Source organism: Haliotis cracherodii, unplaced genomic scaffold (genome assembly GCF_022045235.1).
Source record: "Haliotis cracherodii isolate W230 unplaced genomic scaffold, xgHalCrac1.p SCAF_1, whole genome shotgun sequence".
NCBI classification, from domain to species: domain Eukaryota; kingdom Metazoa; phylum Mollusca; class Gastropoda; order Lepetellida; family Haliotidae; genus Haliotis; species Haliotis cracherodii.
In genome coordinates, this window is record NW_027266264.1 from 1,408,587 (window position 1) to 1,429,730 (window position 21,144).

Consider the following 21,144-nt stretch of genomic DNA (forward strand, 5'->3'; position numbering starts at 1 on the left):
TCACTGCTTGAGTGAATTCCCAACACAGACCCTGCTTCATGTTTGTAGAATGATGTTCATCATGCTTCCTACGCTGATGCAGATGCAGACACCACTGCATCCTCGTCCAGGGTGTTTATCACAATCGAACGCAAATAGAAGATGCTGGATAGTCAAGGCTGATTTTTTATTTTCAAAGAGCACCATCAGGATCCAAAAGATATTATAGAACCACGGTGTGTCACACCTTTACCCTGGAAGCGGCCATTGATATTTCATGTACAAGGTGATTTTTCTGTGAAAAATCCATTTGATGAATGAGAAAGTTGACAGACAATAGCCTGTAGATGACTAGGATTTGCTAAGACAGGTCACATAATAAACATTGTAGCCCTCCCGCAACCCAGCGCCCCCTGAGCAGAGCTGATATGTTCCATGAATATCAATATGTATACATTGCAGCAACAGCGTGTGTACAGCACACGCAGGCATGCACACACACACACAAACACACACACATGCACGCGCGGACACATACTCACACACACACAAACATAAACACACATATATACACCATCTCACCAATACATTGCAGTTGTTTTAAGAATTCCCCTGCCTGATTCAAGTCACATAGCAAAGCCTGTTGTTTGTTCCCACTTGTCAGATGTGCTACACTTGGGTTTTTTTAAAGTGTCTTAAGAAAATAAAAACATCCCCCAAAACAGTCACTGTTGTTCCTCAACTAAAAATATCAATCACCAGTACGACACAACAGTAAGACAGTATTAGACTGAAATGATTCACCGACTCCCCAGGGCCAGAATACTCTCAGCTTCACCCTACATAATACACCTTATTCAGAGTCGATGTACTTCACAACTTCAGTTACTGATGTTCACAGGATGCTCTTCAGACATCACCAGGTGGAGGCCATTGTTCTGGTCAAGAACGACACTGGTGTGTTCTCGCTAAGTTGGTGATAGTGAAAGCTTTTGTTTATTCCTTTGTTATTACAAACTGTTAATACATTCACACTCTATCTTATCCACATGAGGCCTGAAAGCACTCAATCAGATGCTCTGTCGAGTTATCTAGTTTCACGACAATAAATCAAATGTTGTTGCATTAGAACTTTGTGAAGACAGTCATATGTTGATGGAGTCTCGGCAAAGCTGCCACATTGCAAAGTAATCATCTTTGTTGTGGTTCAACTTCCTTTTTTTAAACAACCTTGACCTTGACTCGGCTGGAAGCCGCATTCATGAGATGCTTAGATTGACCACTTCACTAGAATGTCTACTGACACATGATGAGAACATGGTGGACTGAGTGAGTGAGTGAGTTGGGATATCAACTGTTACATCACTGCATGTTTGTTTAATGTTGGAGGAAAGCCCGAAGTAACATATGTCAGAGAAATCTGAAACCCCACAAGCATGGGTGCCTGCAAACTCAATCACTACCCGACTCTGCAGAACAGTGCCATGACACCTGGGTCACAACTACCCAAAGTGACTCGAGTGAGCTTCCATAGTTAGCAATAAATGTCACCTCAACATACCAGTGTACTTACAAAGACGTGAAACAGTAAGTACAAAGGTCAACTCTCCAGCATGCTGACTGTCCACAAGCAGACAACAGGGTAAATACATCAACAAAGCATCTCCAAAAAACACGATGATATGTCTGAATGTAGTTCACAATATTTTAGTACAAAACTACAGATTCATTTAATCTTTGGTGTCATGTGACTTTCAACAAATGAGACAAAAATATACCACCAGTGTGTAAACCCAGTGTATATGATTCTGAATGTCATAAGTATGGCGGACCCTGTATGAATCGTAAGTCTCATCGTAACGTACGTGTAGTCCAGAAGTAACATATGATTGGATAGTCCAAACTCATCTTCACAATCCACCACGCATTAGAGTACACCAAAAAACGATCATCCCATCACTTCATCGAATTGGCTTCAAATGTTGAGGGAAACATTAAAATGTTCCCTGGTAACCATGGTAACACATATACTAAATACCATCACTACTTAGGTTTGGCTTAACATGAACAATTGTACCACGTAGTATCAAAGATTTTTTTTAAAAATCTTATTTTCCTGCTACATGGTTAATAAATAATATATAGATATAGATATATACTTCAGTAAGTGAACACAGAGTAAGTAAGTGAGGATTAATAAATATATAACTCTAATATGCTACATCACAGCTCAACCTTACCTAGGTACTCTTCACATTATCAGTCATTCAACAAGATCAACAACTACGTTCAATTGGACTCCACAAAGCAACATCAGTGTGATGACTGTCTCAAGTGCGTGAAAGCGTTCGCTCGTCACGCCGAAGACCATTTACAATTTTCCACATGGGCACAACATGTGAAGCTCATTTCTGGTGTTCTCCATCGTGATATTGCTGGAATATTGCTAAAAATGGCATAAAACCGTATTCCCTCACTTGTAAGCCTATGGTTTCTAAAACTGTCGTTGCACTCACATTACTTGGACAAAGGGCCAAGTTGGTTACTATGAATTGTACATCAGCGGGAGTGAGATTGCAGTATCTGGCCAGCTATGTCACAAACCAGTCATGTAAAACATGGACGACAATAAATATACACACGTATATACACGGACTGTCATGCCACACACAACACCAACTGTGCACACCGACATGTCATGTACAATCAATAAATATGTGGGATGAAACTATTATGTTGTGTAAACATAAATTCTGTTAATAAAAACTTCATAAAACCATGTCATGAGAACACAGGCGTATCGGGACAATAATCATGGACACAAAAGTGGATTCCTTTGAACATGTTAAAATACAGAATTGATCTCTACTCTACTGATACCGAGCATGCAGCACCCTTACAAATACCAATAGTGGTAACAACGGTGACACTTCTGTAGAAACCTAGAAATGATATTGCATTGAAGATGCACTTCCACAACATAATGCTACCAGTGTCTACGAGGAGTTGGCCTGAGAAATGTGAAGGCTTCTCACAGGCTGTAAACTAGGTCTGGATCTCAGGCACAGTGTTCCATCAGCTCATCGGGGCTTCTCCAGGCACAGTGTGCCATCAGCTCATCGGGGCTTCTCCAGGCCGCTAGGTGATTGGGCAACCATGTACTTATAACTTACTTCAATGTTGACTTGTGTCAACAGTCTCGCCTGCCAGATGATAACATTATCATCCAAATAGAGAAATGTTTTGAGACATAACAATTGCCAAAATCAAGACAGATATAGCCTACATGGACGCAGTGATCTTAATCTTAGTATCAGACACAACAGAAATAATTAAAACGAATATTTCTTGCTGTAACAGCATGTACATGAGGATGCCGCTGCCCAACACTAAAGGTGAGAGGCCTTAATGAGCTGTGGTCCCCATCAGCTGGGCTATAGTCGAGTCTGTGCTCGGGCCTGCGTGTGCATAGACTGTTGCCTTTGTTTGTAACACCCAGAACAGAGGTGATCTAACTCAGGACTCCCAAAGAAATCACAACCATCGTTTCTACATCTGTTACTTGAGTATTGTCGCTGGCCGCCCTGTGCAGGTCCTGTGGTCAACCGAGGATTAGACTGGGACAGCTCTGCTGGAATTTGGACACCTGATGTTGGCCGCGAAACCGTTTGGCTAAGACCAGATGGAGGCCTTAAAGCTGATTGGTTGTAACCTACTGGTGGTCTTGAAGCCGGTTGGCTGGAAGTAATGTAAGTGGAACTGGATCTTCTTTGGTGCTGAAGGTCAGTAAACCTGTAGTCCACATTGTCATAGTCGGGAGATGGGGTGCGCGCATGGGGGCCATGTTGGCCCATTTTGGACACATCACCAACAGAGCGAGACTGCTGGCGGTCCATGTTAGCTACTACAGACAGTCTGGAATCCTGCAGAGCAGGTCTGTCAGGACCATAATCCTCTACCCCTGTGTAGAACTTGGACTTGCCCAACTTGACAATGGTAGCTTCCTCCACCCCCTTGTTCCTGCCTGGGAAAGTATTATACACAAACTGCCCTCGCTGCTTCTCCTTATCGATGGCTTCCTGCTTCTGTTGGGAGTAACACTTGGAACACAGATACGCAGTCTCGGCTGTGCCAAACATCTGACAGCCTGGGGTCACACAAGTCACAGTGGAGGCCATGGAATGGGTGCTGACTCGGTTACGAATCTCTTCATTCTTTTTCCGCCACAAGTCTCGGTCCTTCTCAAAGCGTTGTTTGGACGTGTGGAGATAGTTCTTGACAAGCTCCTGCTGCATCTTTGTCCTTGTGACAGAGAGTCTGGCACACCACACTCTATCACGACCAATATCAGTAGCAATGGTAGCAATAACCTTCGTGCTCTGAGTGATGACACTCCCCACAGACTGGCGCCGACTGCTTTTGTCAGAGTCACCAATATTCTTCATGGCTTTACCAATATTCCCGAAGTTCTTCTTGATCTTCTTGCCCATGCTTTTACCGATGCTCCCAAACTGTTTGGCCACACTGTGCATCTGCTGTGACACCTTGGCATCCTTCTTCTTCTCCTTGTTCCCGACACATCCCACGCTATCATCAGACTCATAGGATCCGCAGGACTGCCTGTCGCTGTCGTAGTCGGTGTCGAGGGTCGGGATCTGCAGCTTCTCAACATTCATGAACTGCTGCAGCAGGTTCAGTTTGTCTTCCGATGTCAGCTCCGCCACCTTCTTGTTGCTGTTGACTTTGTTCCAGTCGTAGCGAGGACCAGGATCGATGTGGAAATGAAGAGGAAGCAGCTGAAAATTGGGGTCCACCAGGGGGATCGCAACTGTAACAGGAACATCATTTTCTACGGAAAAGTGAAAAAGTGAAAACATGATTATGATTGAGTGAATGAGCATGGCATAACACTGATGGTACAAATAGAGCATGGGCTTCATACACTGTTCTTATGTGGGGATTCAACCAATGTCTTCAGCATGCAAACACTTCAACCACTAGGCTTCCCCCCTTCAAACATGACAAGCTGGGGACCTATATTCTTAACTGGGATCCCTAAGGGTTGTCACCTCTCCTGACAAGCATAAGTTGCTTGGGACCTATATTCTACTCGGGATCCCTTAGGCTTGTCACCTCTCCTGACAAGCATAAGTTGCTTGGGACCTATATTCTTAACTGGGATCCCTAAGGGTTGTCGCCTCTCCTGACAAGCACAGGTTGCTGGGGACCTATATTCTTAACTGGGATCCCTAAGGGTCGTCGCCTCTCCTGACAAATACAGGTTGCTAGGGACCTATATTCTACCTGGGATCCCTTAGGTTTGTCGACTCTCCTGACAAGCACAGGTTGCTAGGGACCTATATTTTACCCGGGATCCCCAAGGGTTGTCACCTCTCCTGACAAACATAGGTTGCTTGGGACCTATATTCTACCCGGGATCCCTAAGGGTTGTCACCTCTCCTGACAAGCATAGGTTGCTTGGGACCTATATTTTACCCGGGATCCCTAAGGGTTGTCACCTCTCCTGACAAGCATAGGTAGGTGGAGATCTATATTCTAAACCAGGATCCCTAAGTGTCGTCACCTCTCCTGACAAGCATAGGTAGGTGGAGATCTATATTCTAAACCAGGATCCCTAAGTGTCGTCACCTCTCCTGACAAGCATAGGTAGGTGGAGATCTATATTCTAAACCAGTATCCCCATGGGTCCACTGACACAAGGTTGGCAAGGTGAGAAATGCACTTACTGGGGAGGAAGGGTTTGTCATCAGGCGAGACCTCCTGCTCCATGGGAACCAGTGCGGAGAAGTGTGCAGCATCATATGTCAGCAGCAGAGGGGAGCGGTAACACATCTTCGCCTCACACTCCAAGGGGAGATAAATCCCTCCGAATGGTATGGGGGCTAGGGCCTCTCCTCCTGAGTCCTTTAGGACAGTGTCAGCAACAACAATGATTGGTCTCTGCAGCACATGGGCCAACACAAACACATGGAACTCCTCCAGACTCTCGTACACCACTGGGTCACATGACGTGTTGCTGAAACACACTCTCCAAATATTATTTTAGGACATTTTGTGTCAGGGCTGATAAGATATAATCATGGAGAGGCAATAATGACTGTAAACACGTACAATGTCAACAAAGGGCCACAACTCTGTTAACTGAATAAGCCATACAGCCTCTAACTGTTGTTCGGAATGCCTCGTGTTAGCCTTACAAGGTTGCATGAGTAGAAAACATTGGTCGGATAAAGGTTCATCCTGACTTGACCTGTAAAATGTGATGTCCTCAGCGAGCACTAAGATTAGATTCTAAAAAGATTGTCCTACGATGTAAACAACAATGTTGTATTTACCCATGAGTGACCGGACTGTCACAGCAGCTGATTCTCTTTGTTGTTTCAGGAAATGTGCGTGGCGTGGGGGATGAAAGCTTCAACAGATTGTCCCATTCCGCCTGCCACTCCTCTTCAGACAATACCAGGCCGGACTGCAACACACAGTCAAGACATACTTCCACATCAAACTGTAAGCCATAGCAAGATAATGACCTTGACCTTCATCCCTGACTGGGATCTCTGCTGGGCTATATCCCTGACTGGGAGCTCCCCTGGCTTATATCCCTGACTGGGAGCTCCCTTGGACCATATCCCTGATTGGGAACTCCCCCAGGGTATATCCCTAACTGGGAGCTCCCTTGGGCTATATCCCAGGCTTGGATCTCACCCAGGGTATATACCTGACTGGGATCTCCCCTGGGGTATATCCCAAACTTGGAACTCCCCTGGGGTATATTCATAGCAGGTCTTTAATTCATATCCTCATATCTATTGCAACTGCAATCATTTGCAAGGCTTTTTTTAATATCAATTTTGCAGTCATAGAATACGTGGTAACAACAAGAATAAGCAACTCATCTCTTTATTTGAGTGTGTCTGCTGAAGCAACTCACCTCTTTAATTGAGAGTGTCTGATGTAGCAACTCACCTCTATTTGAGTGTCTGCTGTAGCAACTCACATCTTTATTTGAGAGTGTCTGATGTAGCAACTCACCTCTATTTGAGAGTGTCTGCTGTAGCGACTCACCTCTTTATTTGAGAGTGTCTGCTGTAGCAATTCACCTCTTTATTTGAGAGTGTCTGATGTAGCAACTCACCTCTATTTGAGAGTGTCTGCTGTAGCGACTCACCTCTTTATTTGAGAGTGTCTGCTGTAGGAACTCACCTCTATTTGAGACTGCTGTAGCAACTCACTTCTTTATTTGAGATTGTCTGCTGTAGCAATTCATTTCTTTTTGAGAGTGTCTGCTGTAGCAACTCACCTCTTTATTTCAGAGTGTCTGATGTAGCAATTCACCTCTTTATTTGAGACTGTCTGCTGTAGCAACTCACCTCTTTATTTCAGAGTGTCTGCTGTAGCAACTCATCTCTTTTTGAGACTGTCTGCTGTAGCAACTCACCTCTTTAATTGAGAAGATCTGCTGTAGCAATTCACCTCTTTTTGAAAGTGTCTGCTGTAGCAACTCATATCTTTATTTGAGAGTGTCTGATGTAGCAACTCACCTCTATTTGAGTGTCTGCTGTAGCAACTCACATCTTTATTTGAGAGTGTCTGATGTAGCAACTCACCTCTATTTGAGAGTGTCTGCTGTAGCGACTCACCTCTTTATTTGAGTGTCTGCTGTAGCAATTCACCTCTTTATTTGAGAGTGTCTGATGTAGCAACTCACCTCTATTTGAGAGTGTCTGCTGTAGCGACTCACCTCTTTATTTGAGAGTGTCTGCTGTAGCAATTCATTTCTTTTTGAGAGTGTCTGCTGTAGCAATTCACCTCTTTTTGAAAGTGTCTGCTGTAGCAACTCATATCTTTATTTGAGAGTGTCTGATGTAGCAACTCACCTCTATTTGAGTGTCTGCTGTAGCAACTCACATCTTTATTTGAGAGTGTCTGATGTAGCAACTCACCTCTATTTGAGAGTGTCTGCTGTAGCGACTCACCTCTTTATTTGAGAGTGTCTGCTGTAGCAATTCACCTCTTTATTTGAGAGTGTCTGATGTAGAAACTCACCTCTATTTGAGAGTGTCTGCTGTAGCGACTCACCTCTTTATTTGAGAGTGTCTGCTGTAGCAATTCATTTCTTTTTGAGAGTGTCTGCTGTAGCAACTCACCTCTTTATTTCAGAGTGTCTGATGTAGCAATTCACCTCTTTATTTGAGACTGTCTGCTGTAGCAACTCACCTCTTTATTTCAGAGTGTCTGCTGTAGCAACTCACCTCTTTTTGAGACTGTCTGCTGTAGCAACTCACCTCTATTTGAGAGTGTCTGCTGTAGCAACTCACCTCTTTATTTGAGAGTGTCTGCTGTAGGAACTCACCTCTATTTGAGACTGCTGTTGCAATTCACCTTTTTATTTGAGAGTGTCTGCTGTAGCAATTCACCTCTTTTTGAGAGCGTCTGCTGTAGCAACTCACCTCTTTATTTGAGAGCGTCTGCTGTAGCAACTCACCTCTTTATTTGAGAGTGTCTGCTGTAGCAACTCACCTCTTTATTTGAGAGTGTCTGCTGTAGCAACTCACCTCTTTATTTCAGAGTGTCTGCTGAAGCAACTCACCTCTATTTGAGAGTGTCTGCTGAAGCAACTCACCTCTTTAATTGAGAGTATCTGCTGTAGCAATTCACCTCTTTTTGAAAGTGTCTGCTGTAGCAACTCATATCTTTATTTGAGAGTGTCTGCTGTAGCAACTCACCTCTTTTTGAGAGTGTCTGCTGTAGCAACTCACCTCTTTATTTGAGAGTGTCTGCTGTAGCAACTCACCTCTTTGTTTGAGAGCGTCTGCTGTAGCAACTCACCTCTTTATTTGAGAGTGTCTGCTGTAGCAACTCACCTCTTTATTTGAGAGTGTCTGATGTAGCAACTCACCCCTTTAATTGAGAGTGTCTGCTGTAGCAACTCACCTCTTTAATTGAGAGTGTGTGCTGTAGCAACTCACCTCTATTTGAGAGTGTCTGCTTTAGCAACTCACCTCTATTTGAGAGTGTCTGCTGTAGCAACTCACCTCTTTATTTGAGAGTGTCTGCTGCCACCTCCAACGCCTGTACAAGTTATCCTTACAGCTCCCCCTTGTCATCTTGGCGTAGAGAGCATTGCGAAGTATCAGCTGCCTGTCATGGATGCCCCACATGGCTGTCAACACAATAGAGTCTGTCAGTCTGTCTGTCAAGGTTCGAATATTTATCAATTCATGGCAGAATTCTAAAAATAGTGTGATATAAACATGTTGCAAATGACTGTCATATGTGTTCAATGAATCATCTAGGATGCTAAGCTGCATCTGTACAGCATGGCCACCAATGTCACCATCAGAATGTCTTATGTAGTGTACAGAAATAACCCTTTTATCAAAGGAAATGGCTGCATATCTACCAAGCACCACTATCATCTCATGCTGGCTACATGCCAGTAACAGTGTCTGGAACAGTTCAGTACATTGCCTGGTGTGTACAGTACCTAGTGACGCAGCGTGGAGGAGGCAGTTGCCATCTCCGGAGGTGGCCATGGGAAGAAGGCGCTGACAGATCCTCATCTCCGCCCACCAGTTCAGTCTCCCTGCAACCACAAACAAATCATCACAAACATATCACCGCACCATGGATCTATCATAGATTGGGTAAAGCACAAACATACAATTACAGATTCGACCATTCATACACACCATCACAGCATGGGTCAATCATCTACACCATCACAGCATGGGTCAATCATCCACACCATCACAGCATGGGTCAATCATCCACACCATCACAGCATGGACATATCATACACACCATCACAGCATCGATATATCATACACACCATCACATGGGTCAATCATCTACAACATCACAGAATGGGTCAATCATCTACACCATCACAGCATGGGTCAATCATACACACTACCACAACATTGGCCAATCATGTACTCTACCACAACATGGATCAATCATCAACACAATCACAGCATGGGTCAATCATCTACAACATCACAGAATGGGTCAATCATCTACACCATCACAACATGGGTCAATCATACACACCATCACAGCATGGGTCAATCATACACACCATCACAGCACGGGTAAATCATACACACCATCACAGCATGGGTCAATCATACACACCATCACAGCATGGTTCAATCATACACACCATCACAGCATGGTTCAATCATACACACCATCACAGCATGGGTCAATCATACACACCATCACAGCATGGGTCAATCATACACACCATCACAGCATGGGTCAATCATACACAACATCACATCATGGGTCGATCATACACACCATCACAGCATGGTTTAATCATACAAACCATCACAGCATGGGTCAATCATACACACCATCACAGCATGGGTCAATCATACACACCATCACAGCATGGGTCAATCATGCACACCATCACAGCATGGGTCAATCATACACACCATCACAGCATGGGTCAATCATCCACACCATCACAGCATGGGTCAATCATCCACACCATCACAGCATGGGTCAATCATGCACACCATCACATCATGGGTCAATCATACACACCATCACAGCATGGGTCAATCATATACACTGCATTGGTCAATAACAGTTTGCATCACAACATCCTCCCCCAAATGGCGCCAACCTGCTTGCTCCAGAGACACGAGAGTGGAAGTCTCGATCAGGTCCTTCTCTAGGTAGGCCCTGAAGTCCTCGGAGTAAACTGTCAGGTCTGGGAGCAGGAAGGTCAGCAGGTACATGTGATCGTGGCTGTCCTCCTCAATGTCATGAAGCACACTCGATCTGGCCTCCGACACCAAGTTCACATTCTCCATTATATTGGAAATTCCTCGCTTTAATTTAGGAGCTGTGGAAAAAAATACATATTTCAAAAGGGATGTCCAAATGTCAATACACACAATCCATTAAATCCTAATTCACTGTAACAATGGTTATAAATACCACAGTAATTGTGAAGAGCAATGATAACAGAATGGGGTTTACGCCAGTTATAACTGTTACCATGGTTACATTTATGTCACAAAAGTGTTCAAATTGAACGTTGATCCTCAACTCAGGGTTGCTGTAGGCTGACACTGACAGATACACCGACACATACACTGACACAACATCGGTTGCTGACACATACACCGACAGATACACCAACACATTACCGATACATACACCGACACATACACCGAATCATTACCAATAGATACACTGACACATACACCGACAGATACACCGACAGATACACTGACAGATTACTGATAGATACACCGACACATACACCGACAGATACACCGACAGATACACCGAATCATTACCGATAGATACACCGACAGATACACCGACAGATACACTGACAGATTACTGATAGATACACCGACACATACACCGACAGATACACCGACACATACACTGACACATACGCCGAATCATTACCGATAGATACACCGACACATACACCGACAGATACACTGACAGATTACCGATAGATACACCGACAGATACACTGACAGATTACCGATAGATACACCGACACATACACTGACACAACATCGGTTGCTGACACATACACCGACAGATACACTGACACATACACCGAATCATTACTGATAGATACACTGACACATACACCGACAGATACACTGACAGATTACTGATAGATACACCGACACATACACCGACAGATACACTGACAGATTACCGATAGATACACCGACACATACACTGACACAACATCGGTTGCTGACACATACACCGACAGATACACCAACACATTACCGATACATACACCGACACATACACCGAATCATTACCGATAGATACACTGACACATACACCAACAGATACACCGACAGATACACTGACAGATTACCGATAGATACACCGACACATACACTGACACAACATCGGTTGCTGACACATACACCGACAGATACACCAACACATTACCGATACATACACCGACACATACACCGAATCATTACCGATAGATACACTGACACATACACCGACAGATACACTGACAGATTACTGATAGATACACCGACACATACACCGAATCATTACCGATAGATACACTGACACATACACCGACAGATTACTGATAGATACACTGACAGATACACCGACAGATACACCGACAGATACACTGACAGATTACTGATAGATACACCGACACATACACCGACAGATACACTGACAGATACACTGACACATTACCGACAGATACACCAACACATACACCGACACATACACCGAATCATTACCGATAGATACACCGATAGATACACCGACAGATACACCGACATACACCCACAGATACACCGACATACACCCACAGATACACCGACATACACCGACGGGATACACCGAATCATTACCGATAGATACACTGACACATACACCGACAGATACACTGACAGATACACAGACAGATACACCGACACATACACCGACGGATAAACCAATGGATACACCGACACATACACCGATGGATACACCGACACTTACATCGACACATACATAGACAGATACACTGATGGATACACTGACACATACACCGACAGATTCACAGACACATACATCAACAGATACACCGACACATACACAGACACATACACCCACAGATACACCAACATTTACACCAACACTTACAGCGACACATACAAGGACAGATTCACAGACACATACATCGACAGATACACCGACACATACCCCCACAGATACACCAACATTTACACCGACACATACACCAACACTTACACCGATGGATACATCGACAGATACACTGACAGATACACAGACAAATCATAATACCTTGCAGACCATTGTGTTACCCTGACCAGTGATTGAAAACTAGCAGTTTTAGTCCGCTAGTCCTTATAATGATAACAAATAGCAAAAGCCTTAAAAAGGGCAAATGTCTGCTAGTCCTTATGATACCTTAACTATTGGGCAGTTGGCAAGGACCGAAAGACTAGTGCAAATTTCTAACCCTCCTGACGTCACAATTAAATGACATCACTTCTCTATGCCACTGAAGCTGATGAGCTGTACTTTTTCCACTCAAGACACAGGTTATTATTGTCTACAAACTGAACAAGTTGATGAATGATTTTGGATGATGAACAGAATCACACCCTTAAGACCAAACTTGTGTTGATATATCAGACATCCAAAGATAAGAGGTTAAGATTCTCTGCATCTGGTTCTAACACACTACCAACTTACTGTGATCTCCAGCTGGTTTGCTGCCTGAGGTGACATTGCTGGCGTCCTTGGGTTTGTCTGAGGGTCCGGGCGCCGGGGGAGGCGGCATGGCTTTCTGAGCCTTCTGCTCCTCCAGTGAGAGGGGCATGGACTCCTGGACATGGGTTTGGCGCTGGAACGGCGGGGGCCGGAAGCCTTGCTGTGGTGAAGGGTTGGGCAGGACCCTATGGTGCTGCTGTGGAGATGGCTGCTGCTGTTGCTGCTGTTGATACTGCTGGTGCTGAAAGGGTCGGGGTTCATTGGACCGGGTCTGAGATTGTGGGAGCGAGGGCGCGGGTAGCTTGACAGCAGGCCCTCTCTCCACATGGATAGGTACTATTCTCTCTGTGGGTCGATAAGCTTGATCTACTTGTGACCTTGGCGTTGTGTTTTGTTGAAGATCATCTGAGACAATGGGGAAGCCTGAATGGGCCATGGTGTGACTCTGAATGGGCATAGTGTCGTAGCCCGGTCGGGCAGATGTAACGGTGTATCCCCCAGCCCTCCCCACCCCTGTGTTTGTGATACTGGGGGGGAACGCTCCCCCTCCCCGCTGGCCAGGCAATGACCTCGGGGCGGTTCCCATGTGATGAACAGGGATGGGAGTGCCTCGGTTATTTGGATGGTTTTGCATATTTCTGGCCTTCTGTACTGAATCAAAACACAGGTTTTCTATCCTCTTGTAGGTGTCCTGAAGCTGCCAGTTGTGCTCTGAAACAGATGGGTGGTTCATGTAGGTGTTGGGTTAGAAATGGTTCCCAGCATGACAGCATGGAGCACTGCTAATAGAATCAATCCCCGGATAGACTTCAGACACACCAGGTTAGTACTCACCTTGCAGAAGCCCGAGGGCGAAGTCCCTGTCTGCTCCTGTGTTTCGAACTAGCTCTTCCAGAATCCGAGTCTTGGTCTGGCGGTTGAGAGTGTCCGTCATGGCCGCTGGAGTGAGTCATGGTCAACTCTCACACACTGGCCTCGCCACCAGACATCAGCACTCTGGACATACAAACACATGGACATCAGCTCTCTGGACATACAAACACATGGACATCAGTTCTCTGGCCATACAAACACATGGACATCAGCTCTCTGGACATACAAACACATGGACATCAGTTCCCTGGACATACAAACACATGGACATCAGCTCTCTGGACATACAAACACATGGACATCAGTTCCCTGGCCATACAAACACATGGATATCAGCTCTCTGGACATACAAACACATGGACATCAGTTCCCTGGTAATACAAACACATGGACATCAGTTCCCTGGCCATACAAACACATGGACATCAGCTCTCTGGACATACAAACACATGGACATCAGCTCTCTGGACATACAAACACATGGACATCAGTTCCCTGGCCATACAAACACATGGACATCAGCTCTCTGGACATACAAACACATGGACATCAGTTCTCTGGACATACAAACACATGGACATCAGCTCTCTGGACATACAAACACATGGACATCAGCTCTCTGGACATACAAACACATGGACATCAGCTCTCTGGACATACAAACACATGGACATCAGCTCTCTGGACATAAAAACACATGGACATCAGTTCCCTGGCCATACAAACACATGGACATCAGTTCCCTGGCCATACAAACACATGGACATCAGCTCTCTGGACATACAAACACATGGACATCAGTTCTCTGGACATACAAACACATGGACATCAGCTCTCTGGACATACAAACACATGGACATCAGTTCCCTGGACATACAAACACATGGACATCAGCTCTCTGGCCATACAAACACATGGACATTAGTTCCCTGGCCATACGTTTCATTTCATTTGTCTAAAGCATTTGCCATAAACATGATAAAGGCACATGTGAAACATTTTTCCTGAAACGAGATTCAATAACTCCATGATACAAGAAGGATTAAGTTATTTTCTTACATTATGTTACAATTTCATCCATGTTCAAACAAAGCAGCTTTAGTTGCGAAAAAGTACTGAAAGCAAATAGCGATTGATAAGACAAAAAAGAGAGCCAATCAACACAACCAATTAATCCAATGACATGTCAACACTCAGTGATGTCATGAATCCTCCGGATCACAAGGCACCCCAATGACATCGATGAGGCTGATCATGTGCCAAGTCATATATGACAGTGCGTTTCACTGAAAATGTTATGTGCAATTGTGATGAAACAAGGACTGGCTATTGATATAGATTATAGAGATTGATAATCACTAAATTTCGATCAATTATCAATAAATATAAGTGAGGTAAAATGAAGCCAATGTGCAAGAAAGTCCCGAAAGAAATCAACATATTTCACACTAACTGGAGGGCAGTGACACATTTAATTTTGCATGGATTACTTTGTGGACATTTGAGATTTAACAAAAACAGTTGCTTTCCGTCTTCGACAATTGATATTATTGGCATTAGCAAGTCTGTTTCACAAAATCTAAATTTTATTTCATCAATAGTTTATCTAAGTGATTTTTGATGACAACAATTTCATATCTATAATCGTTAACATTTATTCCCATCGAGGATAATTCCGATTATGGATCTTTTTAGCCAGCCCATAGTACTTTTCCACCCTCCACTCCTTCACACTGGGGGTGAATCCACCCACTCCCTCACACTGGGGGTGAACCCGTCCACTCCCTTACACTGGGGGTGAATCCATCCACTCCTTCACACTGGGGTGAACCCATCCGCTCCCTTACACTGGGGGTGAATCCATCCACTCCTTCACACTGGGGGTGAACCCCTCCACTCCCTCACAGTGGGGGTGAACCCATCCCCTCCTTCACACTTGGGTGAACTCCTTCACTCCCTTACACCGGGGGTGAATCCATCCACTATTTCACACTGGGGGCGAACCCCTCCACTCCCTCACACTGGGGGTGAATCCCTCCACTCCCTCACACTTGGGGCGAACCCATCCACTCCCTCACACTGGGGGTGAATCCATCCTCTCCCTCACACTGGGGGCGAACCCATCCACTCCCTCACACTGGGGGTGAATCCCTCCACTCCTTCACACTGGGGGTGAATCCATCCTCTCCCTCACACTGGGGGTGAACCCAGCCGCTCCCTTACACTGGGGGCGAACCCATCCACTCCCTCACAGTGGGGGTGAACCCATCCACTCCTTCACACTTGGGTGAACTCCTCCACTCCCTTACACCGGGGGTGAATCCATCCACTATTTCACACTGGGGGTGAATCCATCCACTCCCTCACACTGGGGGGGAATCCATCCCCTCCTTCACACTGGGGTGAACCCATCCACTCCTTCACACTGGGGGTGAACCCCTCCACTCCCTCACACTGGGGGTGAATCCCTCCACTCCCTCACACTGGGGGCGAACCCCTCCACTCCCTCACACTGGGGGTGAATCCATCCACTCCCTCACACTGGGGGTGAATCCCTCCATTCCTTCACACTGGGGGTGAACCCATCCACTTCCTCACACTGGGGGTGAATCCATCCACTCCTTCACACTGGGGGGCGAACACATCCACTCCCTCACACTGGGGGCGAACCCATCCATTCCCTCACACTGGGGGCGAAACCCATCCACTCCTTCACACTGGGGGCGAGCCCCTTCACTCCCTCACACTCGGGGCGAACCCTTCCACTCCCTCACACTGGGGGCGAATCCATCCACTACTTCACACTGGGGGCGAATCCATCCACTCCTTCACACTGGGGGTGAATCCATCCACTCCTTCACACTGGGGGTGAATCCATCCACTCCTTCACACTGGGGGTGAATCCGTCCACTCCTTCACACTGGGGGTGAACCCATCCATTCCCTCACACTGGGGGTGAATCCATCCACTCCCTCACACTGGGGGTGAATCCATCCACTCCCTCACACTGGGGGTGAATCCATCCACTCCCTCACACTGGGGTGAACCCATCCACTCCCTCACACTTGGGGCGAACCCCTCCACTCCTTCACACTTGGGGTGAACCCATCCACTCCCTCACACTTGTGGCGAACCCATCCACTTCTTCACACTGGGGGCGAACCCATCAATTCCCTCACACTTGGGGCGAACCTATCCACTCCCTCACACTGGGGGTGAACCCATCCACTCCCTCATACTGGGGGGCGAACCGATCCACTCCCTCACTTTGGGGGTGAACCCATCCTCTCCCTTACACTGGGGGCAAACCTATCCTCTCCTTCACACTGGGGGTGAATCCATCCACTCCCTCACACTGGGGGGCGAACCCATCCACTCCCTCACACTGGGGGCGAACCCAAGCACTCCCTCACACTGGGGGCGAACCCATGCACTCCCTTACACTGGGGGTGAATCCATCCACTCCCTCACACTGGGGGGCGAACCCATCCACTCCTTCACACTGGGGGTGAACCCATGCACTCCTTCACACTGGGGGCGAACCTATCCACTCCCTTACACTAGGGGTGAACCCATCCACTCCCTCACACTGGGGGCGAACCCATCCGCTCCCTCACACTGGGGGCGAACCCATCCACTCCTTCACACTGGGGGCGAACCCATCCGCTCCCTCACACTGGGGGCGAACCCCTCCACTCCCTCACACTGGGGGTGAATCCATCCACTCCCTTACACTGGGGTGAACCCATCCACTCCCTCACACTGGGGGCGAACGATTCCACTCCCTCACACTGGGGGCGAACCCATCCAGTCCCTTACACTGGGGGTGAATCCCTCCACTCCCTCACACTTGGGGTGAACCCATCCACTCCCTCACACTGGGGGCGAACCCATCCAGTCCCTCACACTGGGGGCGAACCCATCCACTCCCTCACACTGGGGGTGAATCCATCCACTCCCTCACACTGGGGGTGAATCCATCCACTCCCTCACACTGGGGGCGAACCCATCCAGTCCCTCACACTGGGGGCGAACCCATCCACTCCCTCACACTGGGGGCGAACCCATCCACTCCCTCACACTGGGGGTGAATCCATCCACTCCCTCACACTGGGGGCGAACCCATCCACTCCCTCACACTGGGGGCGAACCCATCCACTCCCTCACACTGGGGGCGAACCCATCCACTCCCTCACACTGGGGGCGAACCCATCCACTCCCTCACACTAGGGGTGAACCCATCCACTCCCTCACACTAGGGGTGAACCCATCCACTCCCTTACACTGGGGGCGAACCCATCCACTCCCTCACACTGGGGGTGAACCCATCCACTCCCTCACACTGGGGGCGAACCCATCCACTCCCTCACACTGGGGGTGAACCCATCCACTCCCTCACACTGGGGGCGAACCCATCCACTCCCTCACACTGGGGGCGAACCCATCCACTCCCTCACACTGGGGGCGAACCCATCCACTCCCTCACACTGGGGGCGAACCCATCCACTCCCTCACACTAGGGGTGAACCCATCCACTCCCTCACACTAGGGGTGAACCCATCCACTCCCTTACACTGGGGGCGAACCCATCCACTCCCTCACACTGGGGGTGAACCCATCCACTCCCTCACACTGGGGGCGAACCCATCCACTCCCTCACACTAGGGGTGAACCCATCCACTCCCTCACACTGGGGGCGAACCCATCCACTCCCTCACACTGGGGGCGAACCCATCCACTCCCTCACACTGGGGGGCGAACCGATCCACTCCCTCACACTGGGGGCCAATCCATCCACTCCCTCACACTGGGGTGAACCCATCCACTCCCTCACACTGGGGGTGAATCCCTCCACTCCCTCACACTGGGGGTGAATCCCTCCACTCCCTCACACTGGGGGTGAACCCATCCACTCCCTCACACTGGGGGTGAATCCCTCCACTCCCTCACACTGGGGTGAACCCATCCGCTCCCTCACACTGGGGGCGAACCCATCCACTCCCTCACACTGGGGGTGAACATGTATACATGCAGATATTCAGTTTTGATTTTCCACTCAGTTTTTTAACTCCAGTATGTAACACCGAAAAGAGCCTGTCAACAAATCCAACATTTACCATTGTCAACTACAGTTTTAATTGTGTATTTACCATTGTCAACTACAGTATTACATGTGTATTTACCATTGTCAACTACAGTATTACATGTGTATTTACCATTGTCAACTAGTTTTAATTGTGTATTTACCATTGTAAACTACAGTTTTAATTGTGTATTTACCATTGTCAACTACAGTTTTAATTGTATTTTTACCATTGTCAACTACTGATTTACGTGTCTTTACTATTGTCAACTAATGATTTACCTGTGTCTTAACCATGTTAACCATTGTCAACAACCAATTTACCTGTGTCTTTACCGTTGTCAACTACAGTTTTAATTGTATTTTTACCATTGTCAACTACAGTATTAATTGTATTTTTACCATTGTCAACTACAGTTTTAATTGTATTTTTACCATTGTCAACTACAGTTTTAATTGTATTTTTACCATTGTCAACTACTGATTTATGTGTGTCTTTACCATTGTCAACTACTGATTTATGTGTGTCTTTACCATTCTCAACTACAGTTTTAATTGTGTCTTTACCACTGTCAACTAGCTTTACCTGCGTCCTTACCATTGTGGATTTAATCACTGCTAATTACAGTGTTACCTGTGTCACTGCGGTCTTCCTGATTAACACACATATTTGGCTGGTGTCTCAGACAGTAGACATCTAGGACTGTCGCATATAGCCTGGATTGCCTCCTACACTGTTGATAAGTCATCGTGGTCACAGCAAATATTACTCATTCCAAAACAACATGTACATGTACACAGGTGGTAAGCACTCCTCACCACCCCTGCCTCGGGGACACAGCAGCGACAGGAACATACGACAGGCATAGCGCAACAAAGAGTCAGGTTGGAATGACTCAGTGTTAATAACAATCTGTATTTACCAAAGAAGCCATAACAATCACAACATGATTACCAATCTGAACCATGACACCAGCTCAACTGAGTTATACTCCGCCAACACGTGTCAAGATCACTAGACTCCAAACCAGTGGGATATTTCCTGGAAACAGCTGTGCAGATGTCGGGAGATGTGCAGCAATAAAGACTAGCAGAGGGACGATACGCTGATGCATCTGTGGATTGCAATTTTTAACTTCTCGATACAATTATAGATCACAGTTGAACAAGTAAAAATATTGATTCATACCTTACTTGTCTGCTTTAATAACTGTAAAACCAATAATTACAAATGAAAGTTAGTGGTGAAAACATCACTATTTTCATCCATTGTGTCACAAGTTTAGTCAAATTTTTTCTCTTTTTTTTAATATTCCCTCTTTTTTTTAAGTCCTCACAAATATATCGTTAACCTCGAAGCAAAGCAAAATGTTATTTCCTTGCACTAAAAATAGACAAGGGGAACCCTGATGATAACAGACAAGTTGACTTCGTTTAAATAATATATATCAATATTGCTGATATTTTGTTGTAAAACAAAGATTTATCATGTTTATAAGGTACTTTATTTGCCGGTCCACAGGGACTGGCAGTCACATGAAGTACCAGTCAAAGCCTAGTTTTACCGGTATAAGACTGGTAATTACCGGAAAACAGGAACACTGGTTCTGATTAAGTTCAAGGTGGACATAGTGTCCCTTTTCGGGGCTAGAGGCAGCAATGTAACTGTCGGCAATACTGTTCACTGTGTTGCAATGTGCTGGACCCTACAATCAATTGCCTGCCACACAAAGGAAGTTTTCAGTAAGGTACATCATAGAGCTGACTAGTGAAACCCATGTTTGACAGGGGCCTGATACACTTGGTGCAAGCATAACAATGAACTAATTGGCTGGATTGATCTCAGCTTTCAGCTGAATTCTGCTATCTGGGCCTGTTGAAGTGGATCTGATTCCAGAGTGCTGCTGCAGTCTAAGGCTGTATGCTGAGCGTGGCTG

At 46.3% G+C, this 21,144-nt stretch overlaps 1 protein-coding gene across 3 annotated transcripts in view; it reads right to left on the reverse strand.

Moving 5' to 3' along the window:
- Positions 1–1,504: 1,504 nt before the first annotated feature.
- LOC139471199 (OTU domain-containing protein 7B-like) overlaps positions 1,505–21,144 on the reverse strand; it is a 31,428-nt gene continuing 11,788 nt past the window's right edge. For 2 of the 3 annotated variants that reach the window (XM_071253487.1, XM_071253495.1), the window contains exons 2-9: positions 14,086–14,247; positions 13,234–13,962; positions 10,640–10,861; positions 9,488–9,586; positions 9,036–9,163; positions 6,336–6,469; positions 5,727–6,016; positions 1,505–4,828 (exon numbers count right to left, since the gene is read on the reverse strand). In XM_071253487.1, coding sequence (XP_071109588.1) covers positions 3,414–4,828; positions 5,727–6,016; positions 6,336–6,469; positions 9,036–9,163; positions 9,488–9,586; positions 10,640–10,861; positions 13,234–13,962; positions 14,086–14,185 — 3,117 coding nt within the window. In that variant the 5' untranslated portion in view covers positions 14,186–14,247 and the 3' untranslated portion in view covers positions 1,505–3,413. The remainder of the gene's footprint in view (positions 4,829–5,726; positions 6,017–6,335; positions 6,470–9,035; positions 9,164–9,487; positions 9,587–10,639; positions 10,862–13,233; positions 13,963–14,085; positions 14,248–21,144) is intronic. The other variant, XM_071253503.1, reaches the window with a different exon arrangement.